The sequence below is a fragment of the Cloeon dipterum genome, chromosome 2, assembly GCF_949628265.1.
Source record: "Cloeon dipterum chromosome 2, ieCloDipt1.1, whole genome shotgun sequence".
Taxonomy (NCBI): Eukaryota; Metazoa; Arthropoda; class Insecta; order Ephemeroptera; family Baetidae; genus Cloeon; species Cloeon dipterum.
The window spans coordinates 18,250,618-18,269,541 of record NC_088787.1 but is presented as its reverse complement, the minus strand read 5'-3'; the positions used below and the strand labels follow the sequence as shown (position 1 = coordinate 18,269,541).

General features: G+C 42.3%; 3 protein-coding genes across 14 annotated transcripts; 2 read left to right on the top strand and 1 right to left on the bottom strand.

The window, feature by feature from the left end:
* Positions 1-315: 315 nt before the first annotated feature.
* Positions 316-10,229, top strand: HnRNP-K (Heterogeneous nuclear ribonucleoprotein K). Of its 4 annotated transcripts, none has more exons than XM_065481776.1 (11): positions 316-475; positions 6,330-6,424; positions 6,505-6,561; positions 6,944-6,987; positions 8,007-8,079; positions 8,276-8,395; positions 8,454-8,582; positions 8,638-8,823; positions 8,901-9,143; positions 9,204-9,373; positions 10,032-10,229. In XM_065481776.1, the coding sequence occupies exons 2-11, from the start codon at positions 6,332-6,334 to the stop codon at positions 10,060-10,062; spliced, it is 1,146 nt and encodes a 381-aa protein (XP_065337848.1). In that variant the 5' UTR covers positions 316-475; positions 6,330-6,331; the 3' UTR covers positions 10,063-10,229. The 4 variants fall into 4 exon arrangements, with proteins under 4 accessions (XP_065337848.1, XP_065337850.1, XP_065337851.1 ...); XM_065481778.1 differs by lacking the exon at positions 316-475 and adding an exon at positions 4,855-5,129; XM_065481779.1 differs by lacking the exon at positions 316-475 and adding an exon at positions 5,863-5,883.
* A 32-nt stretch (positions 10,230-10,261) lies between these two features.
* LOC135938199 (lysM and putative peptidoglycan-binding domain-containing protein 3-like) lies at positions 10,262-11,903 on the bottom strand. 8 transcript variants are annotated; one of them, XM_065481784.1, is made up of 4 exons: positions 11,773-11,903; positions 11,184-11,269; positions 10,937-11,108; positions 10,262-10,869 (listed from the first exon to the last, which is right to left on the bottom strand). In XM_065481784.1, the coding sequence occupies exons 2-4, from the start codon at positions 11,231-11,233 to the stop codon at positions 10,417-10,419; spliced, it is 675 nt and encodes a 224-aa protein (XP_065337856.1). In that variant the 5' UTR covers positions 11,234-11,269; positions 11,773-11,903; the 3' UTR covers positions 10,262-10,416. The 8 variants fall into 8 exon arrangements, with proteins under 8 accessions (XP_065337856.1, XP_065337860.1, XP_065337857.1 ...); XM_065481788.1 differs by having other exon boundaries at positions 11,184-11,265; positions 11,773-11,901; XM_065481785.1 differs by lacking the exon at positions 11,773-11,903 and adding an exon at positions 11,663-11,687.
* A 137-nt stretch (positions 11,904-12,040) lies between these two features.
* Positions 12,041-15,766, top strand: Mapmodulin (mapmodulin). Of its 2 annotated transcripts, XM_065481781.1 has the most exons (7): positions 12,042-12,281; positions 12,371-12,514; positions 12,677-12,796; positions 12,890-13,091; positions 13,149-13,300; positions 13,353-13,518; positions 14,476-15,766. In XM_065481781.1, the coding sequence occupies exons 1-7, from the start codon at positions 12,234-12,236 to the stop codon at positions 14,511-14,513; spliced, it is 870 nt and encodes a 289-aa protein (XP_065337853.1). In that variant the 5' UTR covers positions 12,042-12,233; the 3' UTR covers positions 14,514-15,766. The 2 variants fall into 2 exon arrangements, with proteins under 2 accessions (XP_065337852.1, XP_065337853.1); XM_065481780.1 differs by having other exon boundaries at positions 12,041-12,281; positions 12,890-13,300.
* Positions 15,767-18,924: the final 3,158 nt, after the last annotated feature.

The window sequence follows — 18,924 nt, the reverse complement described above, 5'->3', positions numbered from 1 at the left end:
CTGGGCTAGAATAAAAATTAAGGCTGCAAGACTTATCCTTGAAAGATTTCCCGAAAATGTTAAAGATATGTTTCTCATTTGGTGTCGAAGTGTCGAACTGTCGAATGACTGAACATAATTCAAGAAAAAATATTTTGATGGGGAAATTAATACCCCTCGATCGGTTAGCACTATTATAATAATATATGAAATTAAAAATTTGATAAATATTAAGAGTTGACGGTGCACCGGAATAGTTGCCGCCACGACGGACTCAGCGGCAAACCTCCTTGAGGGGCGGGAGCGTCAACACGATGTGATTGGCCTGACGCTTCTCGTTTTTCGCTCGCTTCGCTTTGACACGCTTCGCCATTACAAAAATACGAGTCGGCATAACGCGCCGCGCCCCAACAACCGCCTATTTTACACCAACGTCGCACCCTGAATTTCAACGTCGGGTGACACAGCGTCAACCTTCTTCCTGCCAGGTGTAGAGGTGAGCATTGCGTCCGAATTGGCCGTCGAAGGGTGGATTGGGGGCTGCGGAGCGACCGCCAGTGGGCTTCACGTGCTCTGCCAAACTCTGTGCGGTCTGGCGAATCGATAAAATTGAGTCTTTTAAGCGTCGGCAACACGCGTTTTCCTTAAAACTTTTTAAATAGCCGCCGGCGCCGCCGCGTCGTTTGCGTTTCGCTCGAATTTGGTCGAGTTACGGTGGATTATTAACGTATACACGAAAGCGAAACGGGGCGGCTTGGCTCGCACCGGCATTTTTGTTTCGAGCCGGCCGCTTCCATTTTTCATTTTTCGCTTCCTCTGCTATATCGTCCGGTCGGTCGATCGACCATCGCTCGATCGTCAAACAACGCGTGATACCCTGCTCTCTTTTCATTTAATAATTTCCGAGAATTCGTCCATCGGCCTAGAAACGAATAATAATGAGTAGCGCCAACAAAGTTCAACGTAAAGTAATATCATTTTTATTTGTTAATGTAATAATAATGGTAATTGCTTTTTCAATCGTGGTCTCTCATTCATTCTAATTCTAACCACATCATTTTGTTCTTCGATAATGCTTGAAAAATATTTATGCGCTCCCTTTCGCTGGAATTAACATAACATTTTTACTGCTAACAACACTAAACCTACAGAGTCTCATAAAAAATCGAAATGCGAATTATTAAGATAGCTTAAGTCAAAATTATAATCTTTAACTTGTTTTTTCAACTGTAAAGATTTTAATTTTAATGAGTTAGATTGTTTGTTCAACCAATTAAAATATTAAACTAAATACGTAGTGTACGTTGTGCTATTTTTTAGTGCTTTCGGAACTTCCATAATCATAACTGTAAGGCCAACAAAAGTTTTTTTGCCGAGTGATTTTAACATTTTACATCATTGATATAGTTCAATTTGTTCGATGGAACCGTAAAATATGAACATTCAAGAGATACACAATAATTATTGCTTAAGTCTTAAGTTGTTTTCAATTTAAAACTCATGTTCAACTTACATTCTTAGAAACTGAGGTAATTACAAAATAAGAATAATTATCAAACTATGTAAGCAACGAACTCTTGAAGTCACTTCATTGCTATGCATTCGAGTTACAAATTTTGACTTAATTTTCAATGCAATAAAAAAACCATTCATTTTAGCTCATTTCATGCCTAAAGCTTCAGCTTATTAAAATTAATTTTTTCTGAGAACTTATTTATCAATTAAGTCACGCAGTAAACACCATTCTGATTTTATCCTCGAAACAGTATACTTTATTTTCAAGTCAATTTCACAGAAAACTCTGCATCGGAATTGTAAAAACGCGCGTGTAATAAAAAGGGCGTCGATAAGATGTAACCTACAAAAGCAACTTTGCCTTTGAGCAGTTTTGCCCGAGATAATTTTAAATTGAAGTCACGCAACTCTTCACGCCTGATTTCGCGTTCGTGCCCGTCCGACTGACACTTTTCCGTGGAGAATACGGCTCCAGGGTCGCAGCACGTGGCACGCTGAAAAAAATCAATATTTGCTCAAAAAATGCCTCTTCGCAATGATAAGACGAGCATATATACGCACTCGCCGCTAATTTTATCTCGAGTCGAGCGAGAGCGGACATTAAATTTTATTCGAGTCATCAACGCGCGTGCCGGCTGACGAGGAAAAAAGCACACGATCCGAAAACGCATTAAATATTCCGAGGCGGAGGAGGAAAAATGGAAATTGATCGCAGCTGCCGCTTTTTATCAGCGGCCAGCGACACGAATATACACTATATTCTTAATGTCGATTGATTTTAGCCACGTTTTGCTTGGTGCAATCGTGTAATTTCAGCTATGCATGACATGTGTTGCCTAGGAGACGGTTTCCAATCACAAAGCGAAATAGTCGTCGCCACTCTAGGCCGGCCGGCGCACCTTGCGCGCCCGAAAACAACTTCCGAGAAGCCCCCGTTGAACCGAACGAACGTACGAAACGAACCAACAAACGAACGAGCCAACGCGAGACACGCCGGAGCCGGCTTTCCACTTTCCCGGCGCCAGCATGCTCTTTTCCCAGACGCGGAATTAATCTAGGCAACACGCATGCAACAGAGAAATTCGCTTCAACAATAAACACAATGCGAAGTCCTGGCTGGGAATTGAAAAATTTGCATTTATTCCCGATAAAACTCGCTTTTGGCTAAACACGGATTGCGACTTAGCCGAGAAATACGTGTCCATATTTTTAATGTGGTCCATGAAACCATTTCTTGCGTCATTATTTCGTTACTTTAATGTTGTTGGGTTGATTCAACAAGCTGACATTTTGAAATATCGGAAATTTCCCATTTTTAGTTTCGTAAGGATAGAAGAAATCCAGAAGCGACAAATAAATTACGCAATTAGGCTTTTAGTTGCTGTAAATAGTAATTTAAAAGTTGAAAAAATTGAGAATTGAGTAACTTTGAAAAAAAAAATTAAAGTGAATGATACCAAAGTAGACAAAACTACTTAGCTATTTTTATCTGGAGTTAAATTAATTAAAATTTTGCTAATAATATTTATTTGCAAATCAAGACGGGACTCTAGTTATAATCCCTAGTCCTAGCAACGCAGGAAGTTTAACTTTAAACAGAAGAACTAATTACACATATTTCAGTTTCCCTTTTATCTCGAGGTCTGAAACTATAATTTAGATTACTCCCAGTGTGGGTTTTCCCAGATTTTCAAGTGTATTAAATATGGAATGAAGTATAGTGGAATTTTCAAGAATTTATTACTAAAGCTCAAACAGACAAAATTAATTCGTCTATAATCCTCCGGTTTCCTGATGCTGTAGAAGAACGCCATTTCCCAGCATTAAGTTGAAAAGTAAAACCGTTTGGTAGCCTCGGCGATACTTGTTCATGCTCTAATTTCTTATCGATTCGCCCCTCTATATGCACGTCAAATCTAGAGTCTGCTTTATCGTTGGCTCTCATTTGATCATCTCAAGTGTCTCGGGCTATTTTGTTATTTATAAATTGTCTGTAACGCATGACAATGATTCACTCTGCGATAAAACCAGGCAACGGATGCGGAAGACGGCTGCCGTTTTGCTTGCCACGTGGAATGAAACGCCCACAAGTAACGTCGCAATTCGCAGTCTGGGTGGCGGGCTGTGGAAATTGCCAGCTGATGTTTCGCGGCTAAATTGATAGCAAATGTCAAAAGGCCGGTGGATCAAATTTTGATAAGGTTCTATACAGACATTTTGCTTGAAAAATAATCTCGACCTCTTTCTCCCTAAATCGGCTCATCGTAATTCAGCGTTCGTGACTTGTTCCCTCTCTTTCCTTTTGTGAACCCCTTCTGTTTCCTCATTTGCTTAAGCGATTTCTGCCTGATAACTAGGGGGTGAATTTTAAATATTGTGATCGTTGAATGAATGTTCGTTCAAACGACTGCGGACGTAAAAAAATTGCCCGGCTGTCAATTTCCCCGACCAGTAGAGAGAATAATTATTATCTCGGTGATCTGTGCGGTTGGCGGTCGACTATATTCATTTTAGCTGTCCAATGTGGTGCTGCGTAAACTGCGTGCCTCCCTTTGGATATTTGCGTGGTTTTCCTCTTAAAAATTTTCCACTGCTCTCGGTCGGTTTTACAAGTTATTGTAACTGTTATTGTAAAATGTTTTTCATCAGAGCTTTGACATGAATTTCTCCAAAAGTTATTTTACCTTTAACAACAATTTAACAACAAAACATCTATAGTGGGTCGTTGGCCGCTGAAATAAACCCTGAGCAATCAACGCCAGGTGGAAAAAAATATATTTGTCTATTTTATCGCCATGTAAACTCAACTGTCAGCCCATAATAAACTTAATTTTGAAACTAAACTCATCTCGATAAGAGCAACAAACAATATATGCGCCGTTGTTGTAATTCTCCAAATATATGAAAGTTAAGATTTCACAACGGCCGTATATCAATAGTTTTTTACAAGTTACAACTATAACTGTAGACGTATTGATTGAAATAAAGAAATAAGAGCCAATACAATTGACTGCAACGCAATCTCGCGTCTATATAAACGTAAATTTATTGTGTAACAACGAATTCGTGGAAAAGTTCAATCCCTTTGCGAAAAGCCCTCGGTCGGCTCGTGTCGAACGCATTTCAGCCGCTGCTCACACACGTCAATTATGCACGAAGCGAGGCGGATAAAGAGAGCTAGCGAGCGGGTGGCAATATTTAATTATCGGTGCCAGTGTTCTTTGCCCTCCCCACGCACCCCCACTTGTTTATTCCGACTATGCGAGCGGACGAGCGAGCGAACGAACGAGCGGCTCCAACAAGCATTACTTTTTAATACACATTTTTATTTTTTTATTTCCCAAGTGCTGCGCTGTAAGTTTCCTTGAACGCGAGCGCTCGGCGGCGGCAGTGCCATAAAAGGGCGCGTGGGGTGGCAGCGAGCGAGCGGGCTAGGAACGCGAAGGGTATGGCCGGTGGGTCGGCGAGGGCGGTTGGTTTCGTGACTTGTGCAACCCAGCACCCCACTCGGACGGGGTTGTCGTGCAGACCCCGCTGCCAGGCAACGCCGGTGTAAACATTCGTGAGACGAGGGTAGAGCCGCGAGGCGAACGTCTCTCTCGCAGCCAGGTCGTCACCGCAGCAGGCACGCTCAGGTCTGTCACTCCGCCACTCTGCTCTTATTTAATTTCCGCTTCCTTTCTCTGATGCTTCGCCGTTCCGCTGGACTTTATTGTTTCTTTTGCCGCCAAGCTTTTACTGCTCGCATTTCAGCTGCTTTATGACGGAATAGTGAATTTGGGGACTTTCCTAGTCTCTTCCGTAGCACGAATTTCGAATTAATTCCGATCGCTCTTAAATTCTGCTCTTTCAATTCTGATCCCATGTTCAAAGCGATTGTTTTTCAAGAGCTTGAATTAGGAATTTAATTCTTTAAAATAGACGCTGCCGCCGCACTAGACACTATTAGAACTTGCTAAATTTTAAAATAGCGTCAAAATATTGCTGTAGTAAGATAAACTTTTTTGAACTGTGCCCCGTCTTGCTCGACATGGTCATTAATGCCCATATTTATGTAAGACTGTCCGAGATGCGTGCTCTGTAACAAAATACGGCGTCGTTTGAAGTGGGGGCCGCGCGCCACTCTGTTTTCGCTTCCACAGATAATTAATTATTACAAACGTCTTCCGCTGCTAGAACGGCCTGTTGGGCACGGCTGCTTACTGCTTAGCAGTTGACCGCGCAGTCAACTAGACATTTATATTTGGCTCAATAAGTCAGAAGAGGGCCCTAGAGAAAAATCCGGCGTTCGCCAAGCGGCCACCAGTCAGCGCCGGCCGGCTGGCCGGCCACTGCCACTCGAACGGAGGAAAAACTTGTATCCCTTCTCCGCGGTTGCATAATTGCCAGGCAAGGAAATTTATTCTTTCAGCTGCCGGTTGCCTGAGAATCGTGGCGGGGGGATAGGGGGGTTGGTGGTTGGCAGGCAGCGAAATTCCCTTTGTCCGGGGGGAGCGGGACGAAAGTTTGCCAGTCAGTCAGTCAGTTAAGTCGTGTCAGTGGCACAATCAAGATGCTATTACGGCCGAAGGCAGGGAGGTGGCACTCACTCGGTCGGCCGCCTGTCCGCCCGCCCGCCCGCCCGCTCCTCCGTCCTCCCTTCGGATCAATATTTTTGGCGCCAGCGCACACGCCCCGCGCCCCTTTGACAGAACATGGCGTTCCGCTCGCAGCCCTTCCTCTAGTCAGTCGCAGCAGGCGGGCGGTCGGTCGTCGAGTTAACTGAGTTTTGAGTAATTGGGCCCGATCCGAGTTTCCCAGCGAGTCGCTCACACTTTGACTCTGACTGTTCGCAGGCATGAAGCGCGAGGCGGATGCAGAGATGGGCCCGTCGACGAAAAGGACCCGCTCCGGAGATGACATTGACGTCCGTCTTCTCATCCCCAGCAAGGTGAGGCTGTTTTTTTTATCTTTTTGGTTCGGTCGGTGGCCGCGGCCGGTGGCTAACAACGCTCCGTTCTCGTTTCGCAGGCTGCAGGCTCTGTGATCGGCAAAGGTGGTCATAACATAACTAAGCTGCGCACTGAGGTAAGACCATGAGTTCGCACTCGTTTCTGTAAATACGCTCTCTCGCTCTATCGGGGGTGCAAGCCCAAAACAACTCCTCCAATTGTTCTAAAATTTGACTGCCCGCCACCGGGAAGATCACATTCTCGAGTTGAGTAATTTTAACATGACATTCAGAGTCAACTTTGAAACAGAACGCAATCTCTATCACGTGTCACTCTAGTAAGGCAGAACAAAATGCGATGGGTTTTTGTGTTAACATGTTTTTGCCCCCCTTTACATTTGCCTGTGCCCCGCCTCAACAACGAATGGTGCTGACCCTCCTGACCACCCCTGTATGTGACCTGATCGGCCTCGAAACGCCCCGTGCCCACCTGTGCTGGCCCATGACGACCTCCAACAGTACAAAGCCTCGGTTACAGTCCCAGATTGTCCCGGCCCAGAACGGTAAATCATCAAAGGAAACATTCTAATTAGATTTTTTGATTGAATGGTTTTCATATATATAATTATTATAATATTTGTCGTACAAGTCAATCGATACCTCTCTATCATACTATATGTGTTGATGATACTCTCCTTACTTTTCGTTTCGATTTGTGTCTGGACACACGCTATTTATGCTGTTGTTTTCCTCTCTTTCTGTTGACTGTCCTCCCTCACAGACCTTGCGAGTGGTGTGTTTCTCGGAGCGGATCGCACCCTCCCGGCGCGAGCGAGTGCCCCGCCCACCCCGGCTGGAGCGCCCGACTCAGTCAGGGAACAATAGCGGCTGGCTGCCATGCGAGCCAAAAGTGCTGATGTGCAATCAAACGGCAGCGACAGCTGTTGCCCCCCTTTTTTCATACCTGGGGTGGTTACCGCAGACCCCATTATTTCTTGCTCGCAGTCGGTTCGGGGGGTGGGATGGGGGGAACACCTGACTTCTTTTCGCTGCCGAAGCAACAGCTGCCACACAAACTCACTGTTTGCGCTGGGTTTTTGATCAGCCTTTGTGATATGGTTTGAAAATTCCGTTGGAGCACAACACGTTTGCCAGTGTAATTACACCTAATGATCTCCGAGCTTTTTATATTATACATAATTACTACTACTTCGCCATTTTTTGTTTATTGTTTATCCACCTCCCTGCAATAGACCGTGGCATTTGAAAAATTGCTATTGCTGATAATTTGGTTCAGTTGTCCTATCCACCCTTTTATCATCATCAACATATTACTTCCCAATTTTACGGCCCAAATGCCCTTAATTGGATTGATAAGCACTGTTAGAAATCCGACTTCTGACATAGACCTTTTACAAAAACGCCCTCATTGCCTATCTCGACGCTAACAATCATTAACTAAAAGTCCTCGCCAACTTTTGTGAAAGGTTTATCCACAGTAAATTGTCTGTTTGAGGCCTACTCTCCTGATTTCAAACACTGTTAGTCGGCCAGCCACTAATTTTGATCTTTGTTTCAACAGGATACTGACCGTTGTCGCTAACCCAGACACTGCCCTTGAAATAATTAAGGAAGTTATTCCATGTCTTGAAGAAGTAAGTTTGCTATATCCTGCTGAATGTTTTCAGTAGTTGGATTTTATCATTTGTCGTGATGAACCTTTTACCTAGCTCACTCTGCAAAACCTGATGAAACTTATATAATGTTATTTCTGAACGATTTCGCGTTTCAATTCCAGACAGTTGGTCCAATCATTGTTTTGGAGTTGATCCCTCATTGTGAATATTTCAGCAACCTCGCAGCCAGGGAAGCACCCGTTCCGAGGATGTCGACATACGTATTTTGGTGCACCAGAGCCAGGCTGGATGCATCATTGGCAAGTCCGGCTTTAAAATCAAAGAACTACGAGAAGTAATTAAAGCAAGCGTATAACCCAAGAGCTGTTGAAACTAAACACTGAACTTTACAGAAATCTGGTGCCAAAATTCGCATTTACAGTGACTGCTGCCCGCAGAGCACAGATCGCATTGTTCAAATCCAAGGCCGACCACAAGTGTGTCTCGAGTGTTTGAAGGAAATCATTGCCCTTGTGCGCACTGTGAGTTGTCTGTTTGCACTTTTTCTTTCAGCGCACTAAATTCCCTTATCTGCAGTCTCCAGTGAAGGGGCTGAACAACCCGTACGACCCGCACAATTTCGATGAGTTCTACGCTGGCGAGTATGGCGGCTTCGGTGACCCGTCGGCCAAGCCCGGAATGCGAGGCGCACCCAACATGCGCGGGGGCATGGCCGGCCCCCCACCAATGGGGCGCGGAGGCGCCCGCTTTGGACCTAATATGGTAGGTCCAACAATTGGCCTTGGTGCAGCGCCGTGAGTGTCTGAGCGAATCTCATCATGCTATTTTTTTAACGCCAGGTCCCGCACAGCCCTGACGGCTTTGGCTACGGAGGGCCACCTGGGCGCAACATGCCTCCCAATCGCGGCGGCTATGGCGGAGGCGCACGTAACTTTGGTGGCGGAGGCGGTGGAGGAGGAGGCGGTGGTGGTGGTGGTGGCGGCGGCGGTAACGTTCAGAATGACTGGACCGAGGACACAATGAACTCCGGCGGTCCGCAGCAGGGTCCCAAGACCCAAACCCAAGTCACCATTCCTAAAGATGTGAGTAGATGAGTCCGCCCAGCCAAAGGGAATTGTGGATAATGTTTTATTCCTTTAAAGTTGGCTGGAGCCATCATCGGCAAAGGCGGTGCACGCATTCGTAAGATCAGGTCTGAGTCAGGTGCCGGCATCACAATCGACGAGCCTCTTCCCAACTCAAATGATCGCGTTATCACCATCACGGGCACGGATGCCCAGATCCAGATGGCACAATACTTGCTCCAGCAAAGGTGTGTTGAACGTTTTCTCACTTATTTGAAAATGCCTGGGTTTTAACCATAGTGTGTCTTGTTTTATTAACACGCATAAATGTTAACAAAATGTGAATTAACCCTCATGTACTAAAGATAAACTCTCATGCGACTAACCAGAAAACCGACATGTAACAAATGTTGATGTTTTGCAAATCAAAATTATGTACACATAAGATCGTTTTAAAGTGTCACAGAACCGTGTCGTGCTTATTAACCTGTGCTGGGAAACTGGGACAACTACTTGTGAATGCTTGTGCATAAATTAATTAATCCTTCCTACAACTCACAATGGACGACCACTTCTCACTTTCTCTTGGCATGTCAAGTGCTGCTTCGGGCCCAGTGGGTATGCCGCTCGCTCGCTCATCCGACTGACTAACTAACCAGAGTTTTTTCGGTGTGGAAGACTAGTGATTTTGTTGTTCTGAATTGAAAGAAACAAAAAATCATTATTCTTCCCACTGCAAGACTCGCTCGCTTCTCGGCTTGCGGCATGTTGGCGACAGACCAACACCTTGAAGACGCCTGTCTGATATTTCTACTTGTTCTTGCTATAAAATTTCACATTAACAATATTTTGCACTCTTCCATTCTAGGCCGATTATTACTCACGCACGCTCTTTGCAATTTTCAGTGTTCGGGAAAACTCCGATCGCAAGTTCTAACCGTGGCCATCAGCAGCAAACAATTGACAGATGTAACCTCTTCCTAAACATTTGAAACTGTACTTTATCGCTACTCTGCTTTGAGCGCATTTTTAATCAATACTTATTTTGATGTTAAAGCGTAGATCATGGTCGCTTTTTGTGAAATAAAGATATTTGCTGTGTAATTGCAGACACTTATTTCAAAATCAAACTACCAAATTTTTCATTCAATATTTATTACAAATACAAGATATAGTGAAAATTTTTAATCTAGTGACGTCCAAGATCACCGGTCTAGAATTGATACTGAGTTAAAGAAGTTTATCACATTTGTTGAATTGAGAATTGGGCACAGCATTGCGTAAGGCACTGTCAAGACGAGCCAATCGTCTCATCAGTCGATAGGTGATACTGGTGGTACCAGATGAACAGAGGCAGCAAGAAGGTGAACACCAATGACAGAATCAAAATAGGCTGCCACCGAAGTCCCCAGTCAGATCCGCTGCATGAGCCCATCAGGTTTGAACTGCTCGCGGTCAGCGGCGCGTTGAACATAATCTCCGCTGGAGAGTTGGAGGACTCAACTTGCGGTACGGACGATCGGATTTTGGCCAGGTCTCGGTCCATCGCGGCCAGAAACTCGGTTGGATTGCATCCAGAGCCAATGCGCAGCTTGACCAGTTCAGATTCGGGTTCAGGTGGCTTTGTTGGGCTCTCTGTCAGATCCACGAGGCTTGTGATGGGCCGTCGAGGAATTTTCAAGGTGGTTCTCGCGTGAATTTCATTTTCCCTTAATATGTTATTTAATCTTTTGAGTTCAGCCACCTACAAAAAATAGGATAGGATAAATTTTAACTAGAATTGGTTATTTTAATTAAATACTACTACTTACTGGGACATAATACTGAAGAGCTATGGATTGAAGCGTGTCGTTAGGTTGAATCGTCCGTATAAAAACATTTTCCTCCTGTGGCTGTTTGCGGGAGGTCATTACAATTTCTTGCTCGTCGCTGTCGCCATCGTCCTCTAATGCCAAGTACTTGACGTCCTTGTACATGGCAGTTCTACAATCGAAAACCATTCAGAGGCAATTTGCCTAAGTGACTTCATTATTTGTTAATCTGGGATCGTCAACTTACCTTCTCTTTGTGTTTTTGAGATTAATCAATTTGGCAGTTTCGCTCGCCATTGCTGTTTAAATGAGTATTGGTCCATAGGAGCCTTCCTGGAAAAAATGAAACGATCAGGAGACGCTCAGAAAATAAAAAATATTTCCATATTGCACCAAAGAAATCGAAGCAGCAGGTATTTATTTAATCATTGTAATATTATCTATTGTGTTGCATTTACTACGTTCAAAAAAACAGGAAAAATGACACGCATGCAGAAGTATTATTTTTACATTACACGTTGCAAAATAAAAAGACTCATGTTGGTTCCCTTTCTGTCCCAAATGGATAAAATAAATTGAAAGCGACAGGCGACGGCTCCCCTGTTGAAAGGGCCAAACCCACCCACCATGCATTTTTACATTTTTGTTCTGTTTTCGTTCTAAAGTGCGACCGAGTGCGACCTCTTAGCTCCTAGATACTTGATGTAAACACACAAATACACACACCTCTTCAACCGTAATTGCAGCACTGTTGAAGCGCGAAAAGAGGCGTCATGATTAAAGTTTTAGCCTACCGAAGGAGTAAAAAGCTAGCATCCGACTAAAATAAGAGTTACCCTGCGAGATTATGGAGATTTCATATTGCGAAAGGGCGAAAATCAGTCGAAAATGCAGCTGCAAAACGGATGGCGCATTTAGCTTTTCATGGCAATATTACGTCAATAAGATTTTCGGGCATTGCGAAGCTCTTTGAAGCGACGAGGCGCGCTCTCAGGGGATGCGATGAGTCCATGTTTTCGCCGGAAGCCACGCTCGGTTTCATTGTTGCTGGGATCATTTTGAACGTTTTGCCGCCAGGTAGGAGGAGAAGTGGCGTGTCTTCCGGAAGCCGCTTGCCAAACTAATCTATTTCCCTACAACAACCATTGGAAAGAAGTCGGCTTCGTAAAAGACTCGATCGGTCGCATGTTTCCATGTAGCCCAAGTTAAAAAGTGCGTCGCTTTTTGTTTTGTTCGTGGATCGCAAATTTGCTGAAGCTGCAGGTGTGGTAGTAAGGAGTAATCGGCCGAAAGTAAAATGGAAAAGAGGATAGATCTCGAGAAACGTGGAAGACCCGCAGACCAGGTAAGCAAAGCGCGCGCTGCACGATACACCATACCCCAGTGCTGATGTGTTGCATATTTTTTTACACTTTTCTTCGTTTGATTTGGCAGATCACCGAGTTGAACTTGGACAACTGCAGGAGTACCAGCATCGAGGGGCTCACTGATGAATTCACGGGACTTGAAAAGCTCAGTCTCATCAACGTTGGGCTGACCAGCCTCAAAGGCTTCCCCAAGCTTGCCAAACTGAAGAGGGTAGGTTCCGGCGTCATTGTGCCTTTTTCCTCGTAGCATCGGCTACTCACAACCAAACATATGCTTGAAATAGTGGAGTTCAATGAATTGACTTCACTCTCAAAAACCAAACACAGAGGGAAATAATGTTTTAAATGGATACATTTCCTTTTTAATCCACAGCTGGAGCTGAGTGACAACAGAATATCTGGAGGTCTAAACTACCTACAAGGGTGTCCCAGCCTCACTCATCTCAATCTTAGTGGGAACAAAATCAAAGATCTGGAAGCTCTTGATGCACTGGTATATTTATTTAATTACAATTACATTTGATATCAAATGAGTTTATTTTTTAATCTGTGCTAAATGCGAAATATTTTGAACTTGTGTTCTCAGAAAGCATTTTCAAACCTGAGAAGTCTGGACTTGTTTAACAATGAGGCGACCACAATTGATAACTACAAAGAGAAGGTCTTCAACCTCTTGCCCAGTTTAAAGTACCTTGACGGCTTTGACATGGATGACCATGAAGCAGAGGAGAGCGAAGGAGAAGAAGATGAAGTGAACGGCAAGAAAGAGGAATCTGATTCCGATGATGGTAAAATAAAAATAAACTTGGAGGGAACTGAATATAATAATATATATACATTTTCAGATTCAGATCAAGATGATGATGGAGATGATGGTTCCGGAGGAGATGATGAGGATGATCTCGATGATCTGGACGAAGAAGATGATCTTGTCGAGGAAGAGGAGGAGGAGGAAGAGGGAGGGAAGCTTGCCGACCTTTACAAATCAAACTTGGATGTAATAAATTAATGATAGATTGTAAAATTGAGTTAATCTGCTGAAATTCTAGGAGGAAGAGAGCAATGATGAAGAATGGAATGGCGACAGCAAGCTTGATAGCAGTGCTGAAGTTGATGATGATATCGACTCAAGCGAAGAGGAGGAGGAGAAGGCTGGAAAGGGAAAAGCAGACTCCACTCAAGACCCTAGCAACGGGGCTCTTCCAGACAGTGAAGGTACATACTTTTTTCAACTTCAGTTGGATTGTGAATCCCTAATGCGGCTCTTTAACCTTAACTATTTTAGCTTAGTTTTGTTTCTATTGCATTTTAGACAGCTATTTCAATCACATTACAAATTTCATTAAAATTATGCTGACTAGACTCTTTATGTAGACAATTAGTCGAAACATGTTAATCAATGGCTTATCAAATGCATGTGAAAAGTTGACATTTAGATGACTAAACCTTTCATACCTCAAAATTCTCCCTTCTCTATACTGTCTGAAAGGAGCTCGCAACATTTTAGAGTTAGGAAATTACCCCCTAACCTGTTATGCTCTTGTAAGTGCTCACAATCCAGTATTTAATTGAAAATATTGTACATGATTTTAAATACTAATTTTAAACTCGCTTGTAAGCACTTACAAGAGCATGTCAGGGTAGGTGTAATACCCTGACAGGGTTAGATTCAGTGAAATCTTTGTGCTGAAGTACAGTTTGACATCGCAAATTTTATTTTAAAATGAAAAACCCTTTCTAGCTTTTCGCAGTGCGTTATAATGCGAGGGGCCATTGAATTTTATTTAATTTGTGTTCTCTTAATACTCTAATGAAGTAAGCCGGGCAGTCATTTTGCTGATTTCCAACTTGATAACACAGCGATTATGAATTTAGCGTGAAGTAAATTTGCTGACAATCAGCTAAGTACTGGCATACTTGATCTCATTTTTGAGACAAAGTAATTTCAACACAGTAGTTATTGTTTTGCGCCTAGCTTGCCCTCGTTTTAAACTAACACCGAGGCGTAGAATTATTGTGCAGACAAGACAATTTTAGACTTAAACTCAAAAGTTTTAACAACAAATTACCAGTGTTTAAAAATAATTATTTGATTTATAAACATAGCTTGTATCTGAAAATTAAACTGCAGCTATGCTCACGTGAATAATGGTATACATTTTTCTGTTTTAGGCCGGGGAAAGAAAAGAAAGCTGGATGATTCTTCATAAATCGAATCGTTTTGCATCAACTTTAGAATTATATTTAAGTACAACTTCATTCCCATGAATAGACATAAAGTTGGCTCTGTTGAACACAACTTGGTACAAAAGTTAATTTGAAATTTCACAAGCAGATGCACACAGATTTTGCAAGGTCCACATTGTCAGCCATCACCAACGCTTATTGTATTGCTATCAGTCAGCCAGCAGTTTTAACGGCGCTGCTGCTGCTGCCGCACCAGTTGAGTTTCCTTTCGATGCCGTCAGTTAGCGTGGTTGTTTGTCTGAAATTTCTGGGGCCACGGACTGGTTGCTAAATATAATATTTTCCAAAATTCCCACCTATGAGCGCAATGTGCCTTAAATGTCTAAGAACGGCGCATTTTCAAATTGGTTTCGCGGAAGAGAATTGATCGAAGAAGACCTTTGTGAGGAAAGGCAGCAGATTTTTGTCAGATTTTGTAGATTTGTCACTTACGTTGTCTTGAAACTGAATTACTTTTTGTTGGATAGCTCTGAAAATGAGGTTCTCTAATTATAACCTTGCTGTAGCAAAACCAAGCCCACTCAAAATCGAAACTATCGACCGTAGATCAAAGGGTTACTTGTAAAATTGTGCATCAAGTTGAATTTTGTACAGATAAGGTCGTACCAATCCCCTGTTATTATTCGTTGTGTTTGTAAACTTTAAAGGGAATAATTAAAAACGAGACTCGGGCTGATGCTAAAATGAGATTTTCATGCAGGAAGGCCCTTCATCCTTGCACCTTTTTTGGCAAACACTGTTAAATATTACGAAGTCAACTAACAATCATGAGTTTATAATAAAGTTCTCGCCCCGCACCCCCCTGCTTAAAGATATTTAATTTCCCTTGAATTAAAATTCGTCATTCGTCCCCGAAAATGAACTATATTCACACAAAAATACAATTAGAGAATGCAGCTCGTTATCGTGAGCGGACAGTGAAGTGTAAGGCCTTGTGTTGTATTTTGAAAAGTTATTCATCAGTTCACTCGGTTGCAAGTGCATCTTCATTGTACAAGGTTTTCTTTTTAAAAAAAATATTACACAAGAGAGTGAAGCTCCGATGAATAGAATGTGGGAGCGATATTCATTTCGCATTTGTTTATGTTAGTGGTACAATTAAAAAGGCTTGAATGAGCTATTTTTAAATACTATTGATGACAAGCTGATCATAAAAAATTGTAACTTTTTTTAAGGTAAACTGAATAAAATAGCATAACCCTCAATTTAAAGAAAACACACACGTTCCTTTAATCATTGCAAATCACGTAGCATGCTTACGTCAAAATTTATTCCGACAATTTCCACAGGGAGTTCCGAGTTTAACAGGTCATAGACTTATGGATTCTATCGAAAGATTACCGTACAGTTCAAAAGGAAACCGGAAGGTGGTTGCTCTGTTGTCTGCTGTCTACACGTAACACTACAACTGACTTGGCACCTGTACTAGCATGCTGGATTATTCAATACATTCATCGCGCGATTCTAATTTTAATATCAAATGAAGGTCTCAAACTCTCATTTAATCCAGCTTCAATAAGCTGCAATTTTGAATTTACCTACGGTACTTTTGAGATATACAAAATAAGTATGTCATGGTTACTGATTAGTTGAGAAATTAAGTTCTGCAAAATAAATTTTCCAACTGAACTTATTTTTTTCTATAATATGTGTTCAATTCAAATAAAGTTTACCCCTTCAAACTCAAGGAACCAGCAACCAAGTATGACATTAAAATATAAATTAAGAAAAAATTGAACTGCTGGATTATTTTGTAAGACTTTTAAAAAACGATTTTTTTTTAAATCTTCGCTATAGTAGAATTCCTGGTCTTTCATGCAAACATATTTCCAGTTACAAATTTTTTCTGTGAATTTGTTGTGTCAAATTAGGCAGTTAGACACGTTTTTAATTATTAATGTCACAATAAAATTTTTAGAAAATAGAACTTTTATTCATGAATCTCAAAAAAATGATTTAACAATGGCTACAATTCAATTTTAAGAATCAATTATCATACCCCAATTGTTTTTTTTCAATTGGTCGGAACGTTAGAAATTAATCTGATGTGAAAATCTTAATTTTGTAATCATAAGATACTGGCTAGTAAAACAGGTAATGCTTCTTGTTTTTTTCGGATCGATTTTATAGCATTTCTTTTAAAAATGTTTGATGACTCATTGTGGTCCTAGTTAAAAGTCACGATGTGAAGCGAATTGTTTGGCTCATAAGATATTCAGACGAGCCAGTCAAAAATTTTGATCTTTCCGTCTCTGGTATTTCTGTGGAATCAGTATCGTGGTTGCAGAAAAATATTTTTATGACATAAAGCTTAGCTATATTGCTATGAATATTAGGGGTTGTCTCCGTCTTCTCTGTGAAAAGTTTTTAATATTCATTGTCCTTGTGTTTTTATCCCTTAAAAACATATAGATATGGTCGTATCATTAAATTTAATTATGTTTGGTAGAAAAACGGAAATGTTTCAAAAGGAGGAATGGGAAGAATATACAAAAGTTTTAAAAATATCAAAGATATCTTTAAAACAATTAATTGGCAACAAGAACTGATTAGAGACATCGTATAAGTTTTTGCAAGTGCGTGGGTGTCGAATTGGTTAAAAAATGAGGTCGAGAAACGTTTAAATGCTAATTTTGTCAACAAAAAGTGGAAAACGGAAGCATTGCTCACGGGCAAAGGAGCCGCAATCAATTTGCAAATCGCGCGGCTCATTTATGCCGGTGTGTCTCAGGTGCACAATAAGGTCGGAACAAGTTGTTTTATTTGTGCCAATCTTTATATTCGCCGAGCGGCCGGCCGCGCCGAGCAGGTACTTCTTGCTCAGGCATGCATTCAGAAGGACCATATTGGGACTTCGGAACCTCCGCCGCTTTCATACATGGAAATGCGCGAAATGTAGTTATGAATGAATAAAGCGCGGCCGCGGCCGGCCGGCAGCCGCAAGACCGAGTGCCTGAAAAATCTAAATACTCTCGGGGCCAGGTGTGGACTCTCGTCGCGAGAGCTAGGCTAATCGAAAAGCAATTAATCGCCGCATGCGGCTGCTGCTTTTGTTGCTGCTGCTGCTGCTGCTGCGGCGGCGGCGGCGGCGTCCTTTTGTTGTAATATCGCACATGCATTTTAATGGAGTAAAAATCCTTTGTGCTGGACACAAGCTGGAGGTGAGCATTATGGATCAAGAGCGTTAGAGCGACTTTTCTCTCTTTGTGTTCGCGCGCGGCGCGGTCGGTTTTCTAAAACGTGCGCGCAGGTCAGATTTTTTTGCTTAATTTGAATTAATTAGTTAGTGCCGTGGAGGCTAACTAGAACAGATCTTCTGGATTAAGAAAACAAATCATGCGCCGGAGATTAAGTTTGCGTGGAGTGCTGCGTGCACCGTGGCTAACTAGAAAGTGACCACCGCGCGCAGCCACACACTAGAGCTAAACTGACCCGAGGAATTCTTGCACGTACTGTTTGTATACTTGCTTTTTTGACGCAATGACCATACTTAATTTGGGCACTGTTACATTGAGTGACAACTTTCGACTTTACGGAATACAAATTAATTATTCCTTCTCTGACTTTTGCCTTTTTCGGCGCGCATTATATGTACGAAATAGCCGCATTAAATTAAACTTCTTCTTAGTGAATAATATGCAAGCGGGGTGTAATTAATCCGTCGGATTTTTCGTTTGGCCATTAACTTTAATTCGCCTCTTTCAACAGCTACTTGAACTTTACAGAAGTCATAAAAATTCATGAAGCGCTTTGCTGCTGGATTTTATGAAAAATGCACCGTGCTATGTGTGGTTTATTTAGAAATAACTGACAAGACCGGCATCTTAAAATCTCTTAATGCTTCATTACACCGGCCGAGAACAAAAATCGAGAGACACAATCGCTGCCTCCCCTCATTAAACAAGAATCGCAGAAATTTTGGAAAAATGCCTGCCTTCACAATCGCCCGGCGCTGCCTGCGATTTCGCAAAGAATTTGCACGCGCTGTAAATGCAAATTGAACAAGATGAACTCATGCAAATGCTGATGTAATTAACCAAATTGCCAAGCTAGCCGGAATAAAAATAACACGATTTTTGTGCAAGCAGAGCGCGCGCGGCAGGGTTTAATTGAATTTGAATACAATTTATATGGAGTAGCGGCGGGCGCGCGAGCGAACGTGTTGCGCTGCGCGGGCAGCAGCAGGGTAAAAAGTGGAGTAGCAGACGAAAGAAAGGCTTCTCGTTTGTTTGTGTTTTCAGCAGCAAAAAGACAAACAAGTATTTATGGTATTTTGTCCAGATAAAGTGCGAATCAAAGGACCGCCTCGACTCAAATTTGAACAATGCGTGTGTGTATACATAATATAAAATATATTTCTGGAGAGGGGTCTTC